Below are 16,362 nucleotides of genomic sequence, written 5' to 3'. Positions count from 1 at the left end.
GAAGTCAATGAGAGAATTTAAAACTTCTTCCGTAGTTGTTCATTTTCTCGAAATCTAAAAACACAACCTGGATTCGGGTTAATGTATGAAGTAGTTGAACATGTTATTACCCCGAACGTCGTGAAGCTGACAAAATATTATATTTACATTTATGTCAAAAGTAACTTTATATCTAGGGACTGACGTTTATTTTTGAAGGACTGCACATGCGCAGTTCTGCACGATAAAGACCCGATCACGTGTTTCTACCCGGGAGTTTAAGCGAGCGAACGTCGCCATGACACGTGATCGGGGATTTCTATTGAAGAAGCAGTTTCAGCCTATCTTCATACAGTACTGTCTTTGGTCTGTTTGTGTCTGTCTGTGGATTGTAGAGAGAAAAAAACACTCTCCAGTTCCGCTTCCCTTAGAAAACATAATTGGTGGAAAGAGCTGTCAGTAATTTATTACGGAAGAATGAATGTCCAATCATGGATGAGATTGGTCCAACCATAATCATTAGTGTATCTTTTGTTTGGCACACTGCAAACATATTCTTAAAAGAACATTTCTAATCAAATTAAATCTAAATGTATTGGTCAAATACACATATTTGCGGGTGTGGCAAAATGCTTGTGTTCCTAGCTCCAACAGTGCAGTAATATCTAACTAAATGCTTGTGTTCCTGGCTCCAACAGTGCAGTAATATCTAACTAAATGCTTGTGTTCCTGGCTCCAACAGTACAGTAATATCTAACTAAATGCTTGTGTTCCTGGCTCCAACAGTACAGTAATATCTAACTAAATGCTTGTGGTACTGGCTCCAACAGTGCAGTAGTATCTAACTAAATGCTTGTGTTCCTAGCTCCAACAGTAGTATCTAACTAAATGCTTGTGTTCCTAGCTCCAACAGTAGTATCTAACTAAATGCTTGTGTTCCTAGCTCCAACAGTAATATCTAACTAAATGCCTGTGTTCCTAGCTCCAACAGTACAGTAATATCTAACTAAATGCTTGTGTTCCTAGCTCCAACAGTGCAGTAATATCTAACTAAATGCTTGTGTTCCTGGCTCCAACAGTGCAGTAATATCTAACTAAATGCTTGTGTTCCTAGCTCCAACAGTGCAGTAATATCTAACTAAATGCTTGTGTTCCTGGCTCCAACAGTGCAGTAGTATCTAACTAAATGCTTGTGTTCCTAGCTCCAACAGTGCAGTAATGTCTAACTAAATGCTTGTGTTCCTGGCTCCAACAGTACAGTAATATCTAGCTAAATGCTTGTGTTCCTAGCTCCAACAGTGCAGTAGTATCTAACTAAATGCTTGTGTTCCTAGCTCCAACAGTGCAGTAGTATCTAACTAAATGCTTGTGTTCCTGGCTCCAACAGTGCAGTAATATCTAACTAAATGCTTGTGTTCCTGGCTCCAACAGTGCAGTAATATCTAACTAAATGCTTGTGTTCCTGGCTCCAACAGTGCAGTAGTATCTAACTAAATGCTTGTGTTCCTAGCTCCAACAGTACAGTAATATCTAACTAAATGCTTGTGTTCCTGGCTCCAACAGTGCAGTAGTATCTAACTAAATGCTTGTGTTCCTAGCTCCAACAGTGCAGTAATATCTAACTAAATGCTTGTGTTCCTGGCTCCAACAGTGCAGTAGTATCTAACTAAATGCTTGTGTTCCTAGCTCCAACAGTACAGTAATATCTAACTAAATGCTTGTGTTCCTGGCTCCAACAGTGCAGTAGTATCTAACTAAATGCTTGTGTTCCTAGCTCCAACAGTGCAGTAGTATCTAACTAAATGCTTGTGTTCCTAGCTCCAACAGTACAGTAATATCTAACTAAATGCTTGTGTTCCTAGCTCCAACAGTGCAGTAGTATCTAACTAAATGCTTGTGTTTCTAGCTCCAACAGTGCAGTAATATCTAACTAAATGCTTGTGTTCCTGGCTCCAACAGTGCAGTAGTATCTAACTAAATGCTTGTGTTCCTGTCTCCAACAGTGCAGTAATATCTAACTAAATGCTTGTGTTCCTAGCTCCAACAGTGCAGTAGTATCTAACTAAATGCTTGTGTTCCTAGCTCCAACAGTGCAGTAGTATCTAACTAAATGCTTGTGTTCCTGGCTCCAACAGTGCAGTAGTATCTAACTAAATGCTTGTGTTCCTGTCTCCAACAGTGCAGTAGTATCTAACTAAATGCTTGTGTTCCTAGCTCCAACAGTGCAGTAATATCTAACTAAATGCTTGTGTTCCTGGCTCCAACAGTGCAGTAGTATCTAACTAAATGCTTGTGTTCCTGGCTCCAACAGTGCAGTAATATCTAACTAAATGCTTGTGTTCCTAGCTCCAACAGTGCAGTAGTATCTAACTAAATGCTTGTGTTCCTGGCTCCAACAGTGCAGTAGTATCTAACTAAATGCTTGTGTTCCTGTCTCCAACAGTGCAGTAGTATCTAACTAAATGCTTGTGTTCCTAGCTCCAACAGTACAGTAATATCTAACTAAATGCTTGTGTTCCTGTCTCCAACAGTGCAGTAGTATCTAACTAAATGCTTGTGTTCCTAGCTCCAACAGTACAGTAATATCTAACTAAATGCTTGTGTTCCTGGCTCCAACAGTGCAGTAATATCTAACAATACAGAACAATACACAAACATCTAAAAAAGTAAAATAATGGAATGAAGAAATATATAAATATTAGAACGAGCAGTGTAAGAGTCTGGATTATATATTATATTAAAACACGGAACAAAAATGTAAAATGCTGGTCCCATGTTTTAATTTTTCCTTCTTCATAACATTGTAAAAATCTGAACCTTTTTCTTCAAAAATGATGCAGAAAAGCTCATCCGTGCCTATTAGACTACTGCAAAGCTCTACTTTCCAGGCGACCGGATAAAGCACGAAATAAACTTCAGTTAAGTGCTAAAAAACGGCTGCTAGAATCCTGACTGGGACCAAAAGATGTGATCATATTAGTCCTCCAGTGTTAGCCTCTCTACACTTCCTGCTTCCTGTTAACGTCAGTGGCGATATTAGCATGTAAAAAAACAAACAAGTGGGATGCATACCAGCAGCCACTACACAACACTAAACAATACATCTATCCTGCCACGTCACAGAAATCTGCTCCTTTTATTCTCTGTCCCCAACACAGTAGACGACCAGTTCTGTTAGCCTTTAGCCGTCCCCTCATCCTACTCCTCCTCTGTTCCTCGGGTGATGTGGAGGTTAACCCAGGCCCTGCGTGTCCCCAGGCACTCTCATTTGGGAACTTCTGTAACTGTAAAAGCTTTGGTTTCATGCATGTTAACATCAGCAGCCTCCTCCCTAAGTTTGTTTTACTCACTGCTTTAGCACACTCCGCCAACCCTGATGTCTTAGCCGTGTCTGAATCCTGGTTTAGGAAAACCACCAAAAACCCTGACATTTCCATCCCTAACTCTGACATGGAGAGGAGAGCCAAATGGAGAGGAGTTGCAATCTACTGCAGAGATAGCCTGCAAAGTTTTGTCAAACTCTCCAGGTCTATGCCCAAACAGTTCAAGCTTCTAATTTTAAAAATGAATCTCTCCAGTAATACGTCTCTCACTGTTGCCGCCTGCTACCGACCCCCCTCAGCTCCCAGCTGTGCCCTGGACAGCATTTGTGGATTGATTTCCCCCATCTATTTTCAGAGTTTGTTCTGTTAGGTGATCTAAACTGGGATATGCTTAACACCCCGGCAGTCCTACAATCTAAACTATGCCCTCATTCTCACACAAATTATCAAGGAACACACCAAGTACAACCCTAAATCCGTAAACATGGGCACCCTCATAGATATTATCCTGACCTCATCACTGTCAAACGCTCCCTAAAACACTTCTGCGAGCAGGCCTTTCTACCTGGCCCGGGTTTCCTGGAAGGATATTGACCTCATCCCGTCAGTCGAGGATGCCTGGTCGTTCTTTAAAAGTAATTTTCTCAAGAGAAATAGTACTAAAAAACTTGAGTGTCTCTCTTGATCCTAGGTCCTGGCAGAGTTGTGCAGACTGAGGACAACTGAGCTTTGAAGGAATACGCAGATTTAAAGAGGAGTCCGTAATCTTTTCCTCAAAGAAGTTAATGAATTTATTACTGCTGAAGTGAAAGCCATCCTCTCTTGGGGAATGCTGCTTTTTAGTTAGCTTTGCGACAGTATCAAAAAGGAATTTCGGATTGCTCTTATTTTCCTCAATTAAGTTGGAAAAATAGGATGATCGAGCAGCAGTGAGGGCTCTTCGATACTGCACGGTACTGTCTTTCCAAGCTAGTCGGAAGTCTTCCAGTTCGGTGTGGCGCCATTTCCGTTCCAATTTTCTGGAAGCTTGCTTCAGAGCTCGGGTATTTTCTGTATACCAGGGAGCTAGTTCCTTATGAGAAATCCTTTTAGTTTTTAGGGGTGCAACTGCATCTAGGGTATTGCGCAAGGTTAAATTGAGTTCCTCAGTTAGGTGGTTAACTGATTTTTGTCCTCTGACGTCCTTGGGTAGGCAGAGGGAGTCTGGAAGGACATCACGTAATCTTTGTGATGTCTGTGAATTTATAGCATGACTTTTGATGTTCCTTGGTTGGGGTCTGAGCAGATTATTTGTTGCAATTGCAAACGTAATAAAATGGTGGTCCGATAGTCCAGGATTATGAGGAAAAACATTAAGATCCACAACATTTATTCCATGGGACAAAACTAGGTCCAGAGTATGACTGTGACAGTGAGTAGGTCTAGAGACATGTTGGACAAAACCCACTGAGTCGATGATGGCTCCGAAAGCCTTTTGGAGTGGGTCTGTGGACTTTTTCATGTGAATATTAAAGTCACCAAAGATTAGAATATTATCTGCTATGACTACAAGGTCCGATAGGAATTCAGAGAACTCAATGAGGAATGCTGTATATGGCCCAGGAGGCCTGTAAACATTAGCTATAAAAAAGTGATTGAGTAGGCTGCATAGATTTCATGACTAGAAGATCAAAAGACGAAAACTTCTTCTTCTTTTTTTGTAAATTGAAATTTGCTATCATAAATGTTAGCAACACCTCCACCTTTGCTGGATTTGTGGGGGATATGGTCACAAGTGTAGCCAGGAGGTGAGGCCTCATTTAACACAGTAAATTCATCAGGCTTAAGCCATGTTTCAGTCAGGCCAATCACATCAAGATTATGATCAGTGATTAGTTCATTAACTATAATTGCCTTTGAAGTAAGGGATCTAACATTAAGTAGCCCTATTTTGAGATGTGAGGAATCATGATCTCTTTCAGTAATGACAGGAATGGAGGAGGTCTTTATCCTAGTGAGATTGCTAAGGCGAATACCGCCATGTTTAGTTTTGCCCAACCTAGGTCGAGGCACAGACACGGTCTCAATGGTGATAGCTGAGCTGACTACACTGACTGTGCTAGTGGCAGACTCCACTATGCTGGCAGGCTGGCTCACAGCCTGCTGCCTGGCCTGCACCCTATTTCATTGTGGAGCTAGAGGAGTTAGAGCCCTGTCTATGTTGGTTGATAAGATGAGAGCACCCCTCCAGCTAGGATGGAGTCCATCACTCCTCAGCAGGTCAGGCTTGGTCCTGTTTGTGGGTGAGTCCCAGAAAGAGGGTCAATTATCTACAAATTCTCTCTTTTGGGAGGGGCAGAAAACAGTTTTCAACCAGCGATTGAGTTGTGAGACTGCTGTAGAGCTCATCACTCCCCCTAACTGGGAGGGGGCCAGAGACTCTTCTGTAGAGCTCATCACTCCCCCTAACTGGGAGGGGGCCAGAGACTCTGCTGTGGAGCTCATCACTCCCCCTAACAGGGAGGGGGCCAGAGACTCTGCTGTAGAGCTCATCACTCCCCCTAACTGGGAGGGGGCCAGAGACTCTGCTGTAGAACTCATCACTCCCCCTAACTGAGAGGGGGCCAGAGACTCTGCTGTAGAACTCATCACTCCCCCTAACTGAGAGGGGGCCAGAGACTCTGCTGTAGAACTCATCACTCCCCCTAACTGGGAGGGGGCCAGAGACTCTGCTGTAGAACTCATCACTCCCCCTAACTGGGAGGGGGCCAGAGACAATTACTCGATGCCGTCACATCTTTCTAGCTGATGACCTTCAAACCTTCTGAATAGGTGACTTGAGACTTCCATGCTCATGGGGCTAACAGTATCCTGGACGAGCAGCCATTTTATTTATCCACAGCAAGATGTCACTCAAACAGAAGGCGGTAACTGACAAAGAACCAACACACTCATGGAGGTGTCCACTGAAAGTTGCCTAGCAACAACAACTGGGACTTGAAAGACACTCATGGAGGTGTCCACTGAAAGTTGCCTAGCAACAACAACTTGATCTGAAAGACACTCATGGAGGTGTCCACTGAAAGTTGACTAGCAACAACAACTGGGACCTGAAAGACACTCATGGAGGTGTCCACTGAAAGTTGCCTAGCAACAACAACTGGGACCTGAAAGACACTCATGGAGGTGTCCACTGAAAGTTGCCTAGCAACAACAACTGGGACCTGAAAGACACTCATGGAGGTGTCCACTGAAAGTTGCCTAGCAACAACAACTGGGACCTGAAAGACACTCATGGAGGTGTCCACTGAAAGTTGCCTAGCAACAACAACTGGGACCTGAAAGACACTCATGGAGGTGTCCACTGAAAGTTGCCTAGCAACAACAACTGGGACCTGAAAGACACTCATGGTGCATGAGTGCCGCCCACTAAATTGACCAAGAACAGGAACACGAAAGAACCCCCCCCCACAAAACTTAAAGACAGAAAGCAAAAATAAAATAAATTAAAATAAAAAATGGAGCAAAACCAGGGAAATCAACTAAAGCACTGGACCCCCCACTCTTAAATAGCAGCACAGGTGAACCACCTTCCCACTAACGAGATGGCAACCAGCACAGGTGAACCACCTTCCCACTAACGAGATGGCAACCAGCACAGGTGAACCACCTTCCCACTAACGAGATGGCAACCAGCACAGGTGAAACACAGACTGACTAATGAGGTGACACCAATCGACGTGCCCTATTTGCAAATGAGCTATATGTGCTGACGTCCATCCTTAAAACATAAATGGAAAAAAAACTAAGCCTGGAACACTTCCTGGGAGTTGGACCGAAGCCCTGGGGGGAAATAATATGGTAGGCAAAGACAATGTTTAGCTCATGTATTACATATGGAACGAATAGCATATGTCACTGAGGACACAGAGACCTCGTCAAACACAACTTGCAGACGCACGCCGTACACTTTGTCAGCTGTCATATGTTGGTAATGTAAGTCAGGTGATTGGGGAGTGAAATGCCACTCATATCAGAGAGAATATGGAGAACAAACGAGGATATCAAGCCCCTTAGGAGACCCTATATGTCTAACTTAACTACAATTTGTTGCAATTGTCTTCACTTTCAGGAGAAAGGCAAGGTTACCACCAAGGAGGTCTTAAAGCTGCACAAATAAGCTCCTAGAAAAACTAAATTAGAAACAGAAATGAATAAACTGGAGGTAGAGAAGCAAACTTTGAATTTGAAAACTACACTGCTGAATAACAAAATCTAAACGACAAGCAAGTGGACTACTCAAAATCACAACTATCCCTTAACTACTGACAATATGAATACTATATAAAATATAGTTATTCATGTCTGAATGAAGACGATAACAATTTTGTTAAATTATGATTGTAGCGAATTGTTTTTTAAATTATGTTTTACATTGTGCAGATTTGAAGGCTTATTTGATAGCTGAGGGGATGTTATAAGGAGGTTTTACATTGTAGATTAAATTTATTAGAATAACTCATTTACATAATTATATTAAAACTAGATTTAAAGTGCCTTTCAAAAAAAGGATGAAAGAGTAAGGATAAACTGTTCAAATTATAAGCCAGGACTTAGTGATGGGTAAGAGCTAATCTGTGGGGAAAGACAGGACTTAGTGATGGGTCAGAGCTGAACTGTGGGGAAAGACAGGACTTAGTGATGGGTCAGAGCTAAGCTGTGGAGAGTGATGGGTCAGAGCTAAGCTGTGGAGAGTGATGGGTCAGAGCTAAGCTGTGGAGAGTGATGGGTCAGAGCTAAGCTGTGGAGTGTGATGGGTCAGAGCTAAGCTGTGGAGAGTGATGGGTCAGAGCTAAGCTGTGGAGAGTGATGGGTCAGAGCTAAGCTGTGGAGTGTGATGGGTCAGAGCTAAGCTGTGGAGTGTGATGGGTCAGAGCTAAGCTGTGGAGTGTGATGGGTCAGATTTAAGCTGTGGAGAGTGATGGGTCAGAGCTAAGCTGTGGAGAGTGATGGGTCAGAGCTAAGCTGCGGGGAAAGACGGGACTTAGTGACGGGTCAGAGCTAAGCTGTGGAGAGTGATGGGTCAGAGCTAAGCTGTGGAGAGTGATGGGTCAGAGCTAAGCTGTGGCGAGTGATGGGTCAAAGCTAAGCTGTGGGGAGTGACGGGTCAGAGCTAAACTGTGGAGAAAGACAGGACTTAGTGATGGGTCAGAGCTAAGCTGTGGAGAGTGATGGGTCAGAGCTAAGCTGTGGCGAGTGATGGGTCAAAGCTAAGCTGTGGGGAGTGACGGGTCAGAGCTAAGCTGTGGAGAGTGATGGGTCAAAGCTAAGCTGTGGCGAGTGATGGGTCAAAGCTAAGCTGTGGGGAGTGACGGGTCAGAGCTAAGCTGTGGAGAAAGACAGGACTTAGTGACGGGTCAGAGCTAAGCTGTGGGGAAAGACAAGACTTAGTGATGGGTCAGAGCTAAGCTGTGGGGAAAGACAGGACTTAGTGATGGGTCAGAGCTAAGATGTGGGGAAAGACAGGACTTAGTGATGGGTCAGAGCTAAGCTGTGGGGAAAGACAGGACTTAGTGATGGGTCAGAGCTAAGCTGTGGAGAAAGACAAGACTTAGTGATGGGTCAGAGCTAAGCTGTGGGGAAAGACAGGACTTAGTGACGCGTCAGAGCTAAGCTGTGGGGAGTGACGGGCCTTAGTGACGGGTCAGAGCTAAGCTGTGGGGAAAGACAGGACTTAGTGATGGGGCAGAGCTAAGCTGTGGGGAGTGACGGGCCTTGGTGACGGGTCAGAGCTAAGCTGTGGGGAAAGACAGGACTTAGTGATGGGGCAGAGCTAAGCTGTGGGGAGTGACGGGCCTTAGTGACGGGTCAGAGCTAAGCTGTGGGGAAAGACAGGACTTAGTGATGGGTCAGAGTTAAGCTGTGGAGAACGATAGGACGTAAACCATTAATCACCTAGATGACCCACCCTCGTCACACCCGACCTAACCAACATAAGAGAATAAAAACTCTCTCTGGTCAGGGCGTGACAGAATGGTTCTAACTCACTGACTGCATTTAGAATGTTGATGATGAAAGATCAGACTTATATGATCAGAATGCTTTTTATTGATTTGATTTCCATTCAACGTGTTGAGCTTCAGTCGCCCAGGAGACTCAGGAGTGAAGCTGCTCTCTTATCAACTTCAAACAGGGAACAATATGAGTGGTTGTGTGAAGCTGGAAAATGACTAATAAAAACAAATATCCACAGAGAACTCATACTTTTCTTAAAGGCGTTGCATGGTCAATCCAACGCCTGCATTGACCGTACAGCATTTACTGTGAAATGTCCTCGTCAGGGCATTTAAACAAAATCATCAAGTAATTATCCATTTAGTCCAAAATAAATTCACAACCATGTTGACATGTTGTTCACAGGCATTGTCTCTGAGAACCACTTTGTCATGTCCATTACTAAATAGCTGAAAATAAATTAATGAAAAAAATGATTCCATTCATTTTGTCTTCAGTATCTCACAGGCAAAGTCACACAACATGAAACCTAAACTGCCTGTTGGTTAAAAAAAATCTTTCATCCCATATTTCTTTGCGTGGTCCCTGTATTGGCCCAGGTTATTTAAGTGGTCCCTGTATTGGCCCAGGTTATTTAAGTGGTCCCTGTATTGGCCCAGGTTATTTAAGTGGTCCCTGTATTGGCCCAGGTTATTTAAGTGGTCCCTGTATTGGCCCAGGTTATTTAAGTGGTCCCTGTATTGGCCCAGGTTATTTAAGTGGTGCCTGTATTGGCCCAGGTTATTTAAGTGGTCCCTGTATTGGCCCAGGTTATTTAAGTGGTGCCTGTATTGGCCCAGGTTATTTAAGTGGTCCCTGTATTGGCCCAGGTTATTTAAGTGGTGCCTGTATTGGCCCAGGTTATTTAAGTGGTCCCTGTATTGGCCCAGGTTATTTAAGTGGTCCCTGTATTGGCCCAGGTTATTTAAGTGGTCCCTGTATTGGCCCAGGTTATTTAAGTGGTGCCTGTATTGGCCCAGGTTATTTAAGTGGTGCCTGTATTGGCCCAGGTTATTTAAGTGGTCCCTGTATTGGCCCAGGTTATTTAAGTGGTCCCTGTATTGGCCCAGGTTATTTAAGTGGTGCCTGTATTGGCCCAGGTTATTTAAGTGGTCCCTGTATTGGCCCAGGTTATTTAAGTGGTCCCTGTATTGGTCCAGGTTATTTAAGTGTCCCTGTATTGCCAGGTTATTTTGGTGCCCAGGTTATTTAAGTGGTGCCTGTATTGGCCCAGGTTATTTAAGTGGTCCCTGTATTGGCCCAGGTTATTTAAGTGGTTCCTGTATTGGCCCAGGTTATTTAAGTGGTGCCTGTATTGGCCCAGGTTATTTAAGTGGTGCCTGTATTGGCCCAGGTTATTTAAGTGGTCCCTGTATTGGCCCAGGTTATTTAAGTGGTGCCTGTATTGGCCCAGGTTATTTAAATGGTCCCTGTATTGGCCCAGGTTATTTAAGTGGTGCCTGTATTGGCCCAGGTTATTTAAGTGGTGCCTGTATTGGCCCAGGTTATTTAAGTGGTGCCTGTATTGGCCCAGGTTATTTAAGTGGTGCCTGTATTGGCCCAGGTTATTTAAGTGGTCCCTGTATTGGTCCAGGTTATTTAAATGGTCCCTGTATTGGCCCAGGTTATTTAAGTGGTCCCTGTATTGGCCCAGGTTATTTAAGTGGTGCCTGTATTGGCCCAGGTTATTTAAGTGGTCCCTGTATTGGCCCAGGTTATTTAAGTGGTCCCTGTATTGGCCCAGGTTATTTAAGTGGTCCCTGTATTGGCCCAGGTTATTTAAGTGGTCCCTGTATTGGTCCAGGTTATTTAAGTGGTCCCTGTATTGGCCCAGGTTATTTAAGTGGTCCCTGTATTGGCCCAGGTTATTTAAGTGGTCCCTGTATTGGCCCAGGTTATTTAAGTGGTCCCTGTATTGGCCCAGGTTATTTAAGTGGTGCCTGTATTGGCCCAGGTTAATTAAGTTGTCCCTGTATTGGCCCAGGTTATTTAAGTGGTCCCTGTATTGGTCCAGGTTATTTAAGTGGTCCCTGTATTGGCCCAGGTTATTTAAGTGGTCCCTGTATTGGCCCAGGTTATTTAAGTGGTCCCTGTATTGGTCCAGGTTATTTAAGTGGTGCCTGTATTGGCCCAGGTTATTTAAGTGGTCCCTGTATTGGCCCAGGTTATTTAAGTGGTCCCTGTATTGGCCCAGGTTATTTAAGTGGTCCCTGTATTGGTCCAGGTTATTTAAGTGGTGCCTGTATTGGCCCAGGTTATTTAAGTGGTGCCTGTATTGGCCCAGGTTATTTAAGTGGTCCCTGTATTGGCCCAGGTTATTTAAGTGGTGCCTGTATTGGCCCAGGTTATTTAAGTGGTCCCTGTATTGGCCCAGGTTATTTAAGTGGTCCCTGTATTGGTCCAGGTTATTTAAGTGGTGCCTGTATTGGCCCAGGTTATTTAAGTGGTGCCTGTATTGGCCCAGGTTATTTAAGTGGTCCCTGTATTGGCCCAGGTTATTTAAGTGGTCCCTGTATTGGTCCAGGTTATTTAAGTGGTGCCTGTATTGGCCCAGGTTATTTAAGTGGTGCCTGTATTGGCCCAGGTTATTTAAGTGGTCCCTGTATTGGCCCAGGTTATTTAAGTGGTGCCTGTATTGGCCCAGGTTATTTAAGTGGTCCCTGTATTGGCCCAGGTTATTTAAGTGGTCCCTGTATTGGCCCAGGTTATTTAAGTGGTCCCTGTATTGGCCCAGGTTATTTAAGTGGTGCCTGTATTGGCCCAGGTTATTTAAGTGGTGCCTGTATTGGCCCAGGTTATTTAAGTGGTGCCTGTATTGGCCCAGGTTATTTGCGTGGTGCCTGTATTGGCCCAGGTTATTTAAGTGGTGCCTGTATTGGCCCAGGTTATTTGCGTGGTCCCTGTATTGGCCCAGGTTATTTGCGTGGTCCCTGTATTGGCCCAGGTTATTTAAGTGGTGCCTGTATTGGCCCAGGTTATTTAAGTGGTGCCTGTATTGTCCCAGGTTATTTAAGTGGTGCCTGTATTGGCCCAGGTTATTTGCGTGGTGCCTGTATTGGCCCAGGTTATTTAAGTGGTGCCTGTATTGGCCCAGGTTATTTGCGTGGTGCCTGTATTGGTCCAGGTTATTTAAATGGTGCCTGTATTGGCCCAGGTTATTTGCGCGGTGCCTGTATTGGCCCAGGTTATTTGTGCGGTGCCTGTATTGGCCCAGGTTATTTGCGCGGTGCCTGTATTGGCCCAGGTTATTTGTGCGGTGCCTGTATTGGCCCAGGTTATTTGCGCGGTGCCTGTATTGGCTAGGACAGAGGATGGCTGGAAATGGCTGGGGCTGTGGATGGCTGGGGCTGGTGGATGGCTGGGGTTGGCTGGGGATGGAGTTGGGGGGCTGGAATTGGCTGGGGCTGGCATGTTCTGGGGATGTCTGGGTCTTGATTGGGGTGGCTGGGGTAAGCTGGGGCTGGAGATGGCTAGAGTTGGCTGGGGAATGGTTGGGGTGGGCTGTGGATGGCTCAGGATGGTGTTTTCTGGAGGTGGCTGGGGCTGGTTGTAGATGGCTGGAGTTGGCTGGGGATGGAGTTGGGGGGCTGGCTTGGTCTGGGGATGGCTGGGTCTTGATGGGGATGGCTGGGGTAGGCTGGGGCTGGCTAGTGTAGGCTGGGGCTGGCCAGAGTTGGCTGGGGGGTGGCTGGGGTTAGAGTTGGCTGAGGAAGGGGATGGCTGGGAATGGCTGGGACTGGGGATGTGGATGGCTGGGGCTGGAGTTAGTTTTGGTTGGCTGTGGCTGGATGTGAATGGCTAGGGTGGGCTGTGGATGCCTCGGGATGGTGTTTGCTGGAGGTGGCTGGGGCTGGCTGTGGATGGCTGGAGTTGGCTGGGGATGGAGTTGGGGGGCTGGCTTGGTCTGGGGATGGCTGGGGTAAGCTGGGGCTGGAGATGGCTAGAGTTGGCTGGGGGATGGCTGGGGCTGGGGAATGGTTGGGGTGGGCTGTGGATGGCTCGGGATGGTGTTTTCTGGAGGTGGCTGGGCTGGTTGTAGATGGCTGGAGTTGGCTGGGGATGGAGTTGGGGGGCTGGCTTGGTCTGGGGATGGCTGTGTCTTGATGGGGATGGCTGGGGTAGGCTGGGGCTGGCTAGTGTAGGCTGGGGCTGGCCAGATTTGGCTGGGGGGTGGCTGGGGCTAGAGTTGGCTGAGGAAGGGGATGGCTGGGAATGGCTGGGACTGGGGATGTGGATGGCTGGGGCTGGAAGTTGGTTTTGGTTGGCTGTGGCTGGATGTGGATGGCTTGGGCTGTGGATAGGTGACTGGGGCTGGGTCTGGCTTGGTCTGAGGTATGGCTGGGTCTTGATGGGGTTGGCTGGGGTAGGCTGGGGATGGCTGTAGATGGCTGGAGTTGGCTGGGGATGGTTGGGGATAGAGCTGGGGATGGCTGTGGATGGATGGCTGGGGATGGCTGGGAATGGTTGTGGATGGTTGGAGTTGGCTGGGGCTGGAGTTTCCTGTGGCTTGGGGATGGATGGCTGGAGTTGGCCAGGCTGGAAATGCTGGAGTTGGCTGGGGATATCTGGGGCCGGGGATGGCTGGGTATGGCTGGGGCTGTGGATAAATGGTGGGGGCTTGCTTTGTCTTGGGATGGCTGGGGCTGGAGTTGGCTGGGTATGGCTGGGGATTGCTGGGGAGGGATGGCTGGAGTTGGCTGGGGAAGGGGATAGCTGGGGGATGGCTTGGGATGGCTCGGACTGGGGATGTGGATGGCTTGGGCGGGAGTTGGCTTGGGGTGGCTGTGGCTGGAGTTGGCTCGGGATGTCTGGCTGGAGTTGGCTTGGGGTGGCTGGGGTTGTAGGGGAATTGTTGGGGATGGATGACTGGGGAGGGGCTTGTGTTGGCTTGGGCTTGGGTTGGCTGGTTTTGGGGATAGCTGGGGGTTGGCTGGGGCTGTGGATGGCTTGTGCTGGGGAAGACTGGGGTTGTGGATGGCTGGGGATGGTTGGGATAGCTGGAGTTGGCTTTGGCTGGGATAGCTGTGGATGGAGTTGACTGGGGCCTGCTGGTGATGGCTGGAGTTAGCTGGGGCTTGGGCTGGGGCTGAGGGGTGGAAATGGAGTTAGCTGGGGCTGAGGGGTGGAAATGGAGTTAGCTGGGGCTGAGGGGTGGAAATAGAGTTAGCTGGGGCTGAGAGGTGGGAATGGAGTTAGCTGGGGCTGAGAGGTGGGAATGGAGTTAGCTGGGGCTGAGGGGTGGGAATGGAGTTAGCTGGGGCTGAGGGGTGGGAATGGAGTTAGCTGGGGCTGAGAGGTGGGAATGGAGTTAGCTGGGGCTGAGAGGTGGGAATGGAGTTAGCTGGGGCTGAGGGGTGAGAGGTGGGAATGGAGTTAGCTGGGGCTGAGAGGTGGGAATGGAGTTAGCTGGGGCTGAGAGGTGGGAATGGAGTTAGCTGGGGCTGAGAGGTGGGAATGGAGTTAGCTGGGGCTGAGGGGTGGGAATGGAGTCAGTGAGGGCTGAGGGCTGAGAGGTGGGAATGGAGTCAGTGAGGGCTGAGGGGTGGAAATGGAGTTAGCTGGGGCTGAGGGCTGAGAGGTGGGAATGGAGTTAGCTGGGGCTGAGGGGTGGAAATGGAGTTAGCTGGGGCTGAGGGGTGGAAATGGAGTTAGCTGGGGCTGAGGGCTGAGAGGTGGGAATGGAGTCAGTGAGGGCTGAGGGCTGGAGGTGGGAATGGAGTTGACTGGGGCTGGCTGGGGCTGGGGATGGCTGGAATTAGCTGTGGCCTGGGCTGGGGCTGAGGGCTGGAGGTGAGAATGGAGTTAGCTGGGGCTGAGGGCTGAGGGGTGGAAACGGAGTTAGCTGGGGCTGAGGGCTGAGGGGTGGAAATGGAGTTAGCTGGGGCTGAGGGCTGAGGGGTGGAAATGGAGTTAGCTGGGGCTGAGGGCTGAGGGGTGGAAATGGAGTTAGCTGGGGCTGAGGGCTGAGGGGTGGAGGTGGAAATGGAGTTAGCTGGGGCTGAGGGCTTAGGGCTGGAGGTGGGAATGGAGTTAGCTGGGGCTGAGGCAGACATGGGCAAACTACGGCCCGCGGGCCACATACGGCCCGTTAGGCTTTTTAATCCGGCCCGCCGAACTTGTCCAAATTATAGTAAAAACCTCCTTTTTTCCCCTTTCCCTGCAATGCCCACGTTTCCCCAATAGATGGCGCACTCAAAACACATTGACCGTTGTTGGAGTGGCGCGTATTTCTCTTTATTTCACTTTAATTTTCACTTCGTTTCACGTCACCATTAAGCCCTTCTGTGAAAATGAGCGGACCAAAGAGAAGGAAAGTGGACAGCGAATGCCGAGTGTTTAATAAGGAGTGGACAACAAAATACTTCTTCACTGAAGTCCGATCAACGGCTGTATGTCTGATATGCCAAGAAGCTGTTGCGGTTTTCAAAGAGTACAATATCAGCCGTCACTTTGCCACGAAGCATGCAAACTATGCTAGCAAGCAGTCGACACAAGAACGCACAGCAGCGGTACAGTAGCTTAATTAACATGCCGCACATCGCTCTTAATTTAAATTTAAATTTTCAGCTGCAGGTAGGATATTTAATACAGCCTATGTCTGTGTGCTTGGCAACGATACACGTGTACTGTTTGCGCGTGAAGGCGAGTAGAGCGCGCGGTCAGGACAATCCATCCATGATTTTGCGGAGTTTAACACAAGTAGATATTATTGAGCTTGAGTATTTTGTTGTGTAATAATATGTTTTGAATGTTGAAAGTGATTCCATTTTTCAATAAATGTTGATTTCTTTAACTTTGCACCTTCGATTGAAACTTATTAAAAACAGACGCAATCTTGATAAATCACAGTGCGTATGTTATTTTAATCTATTTACATTTCCTCCTCCCAGTATCTGCGAAATAGTATGTAAATGCCATATCTTGCATATTCCTTGAGACAAATTTATTAACTGATAAGGGCTATTTTTCACATTTGAAAGACAGTTAATAAATTGGGTTGTAGTGTTCTTACTGTGCTATGAGGTTT

The 16,362-nt window shown here is 47.0% G+C and overlaps 1 protein-coding gene across 1 annotated transcript; it reads right to left on the bottom strand.

The window, feature by feature from the left end:
• Positions 1-13,133: 13,133 nt before the first annotated feature.
• On the bottom strand, positions 13,134-15,415 carry LOC123999869 (vegetative cell wall protein gp1-like). Its single transcript, XM_046305877.1, has 2 exons — positions 15,060-15,415; positions 13,134-14,313 (listed from the first exon to the last, which is right to left on the bottom strand). The coding sequence occupies exons 1-2, from the start codon at positions 15,413-15,415 to the stop codon at positions 13,134-13,136; spliced, it is 1,536 nt and encodes a 511-aa protein (XP_046161833.1).
• Between the last annotated feature and the right edge of the window lie 947 nt (positions 15,416-16,362).

Source organism: Oncorhynchus gorbuscha, linkage group LG16 (assembly GCF_021184085.1).
Source record: "Oncorhynchus gorbuscha isolate QuinsamMale2020 ecotype Even-year linkage group LG16, OgorEven_v1.0, whole genome shotgun sequence".
Classification (NCBI taxonomy): Eukaryota; Metazoa; Chordata; class Actinopteri; order Salmoniformes; family Salmonidae; genus Oncorhynchus; species Oncorhynchus gorbuscha.
This window is presented reverse-complemented; position numbering and strand designations above follow the sequence as displayed.

Coding starts and splice junctions, on each gene's coding strand:
- LOC123999869 (XM_046305877.1), bottom strand. CDS start 15,415: ATGTGGCCCGCGGGCCGTAGTTTGCCCATGTCTGCCTCAGCCCCAGCT. Junction 14,314..15,059: donor CCCAGCCCCAGCCAGCCCCA/GTCAACTCCATT, acceptor AACCATCCCCAG/CCATCCACAACCCCAGTCTT.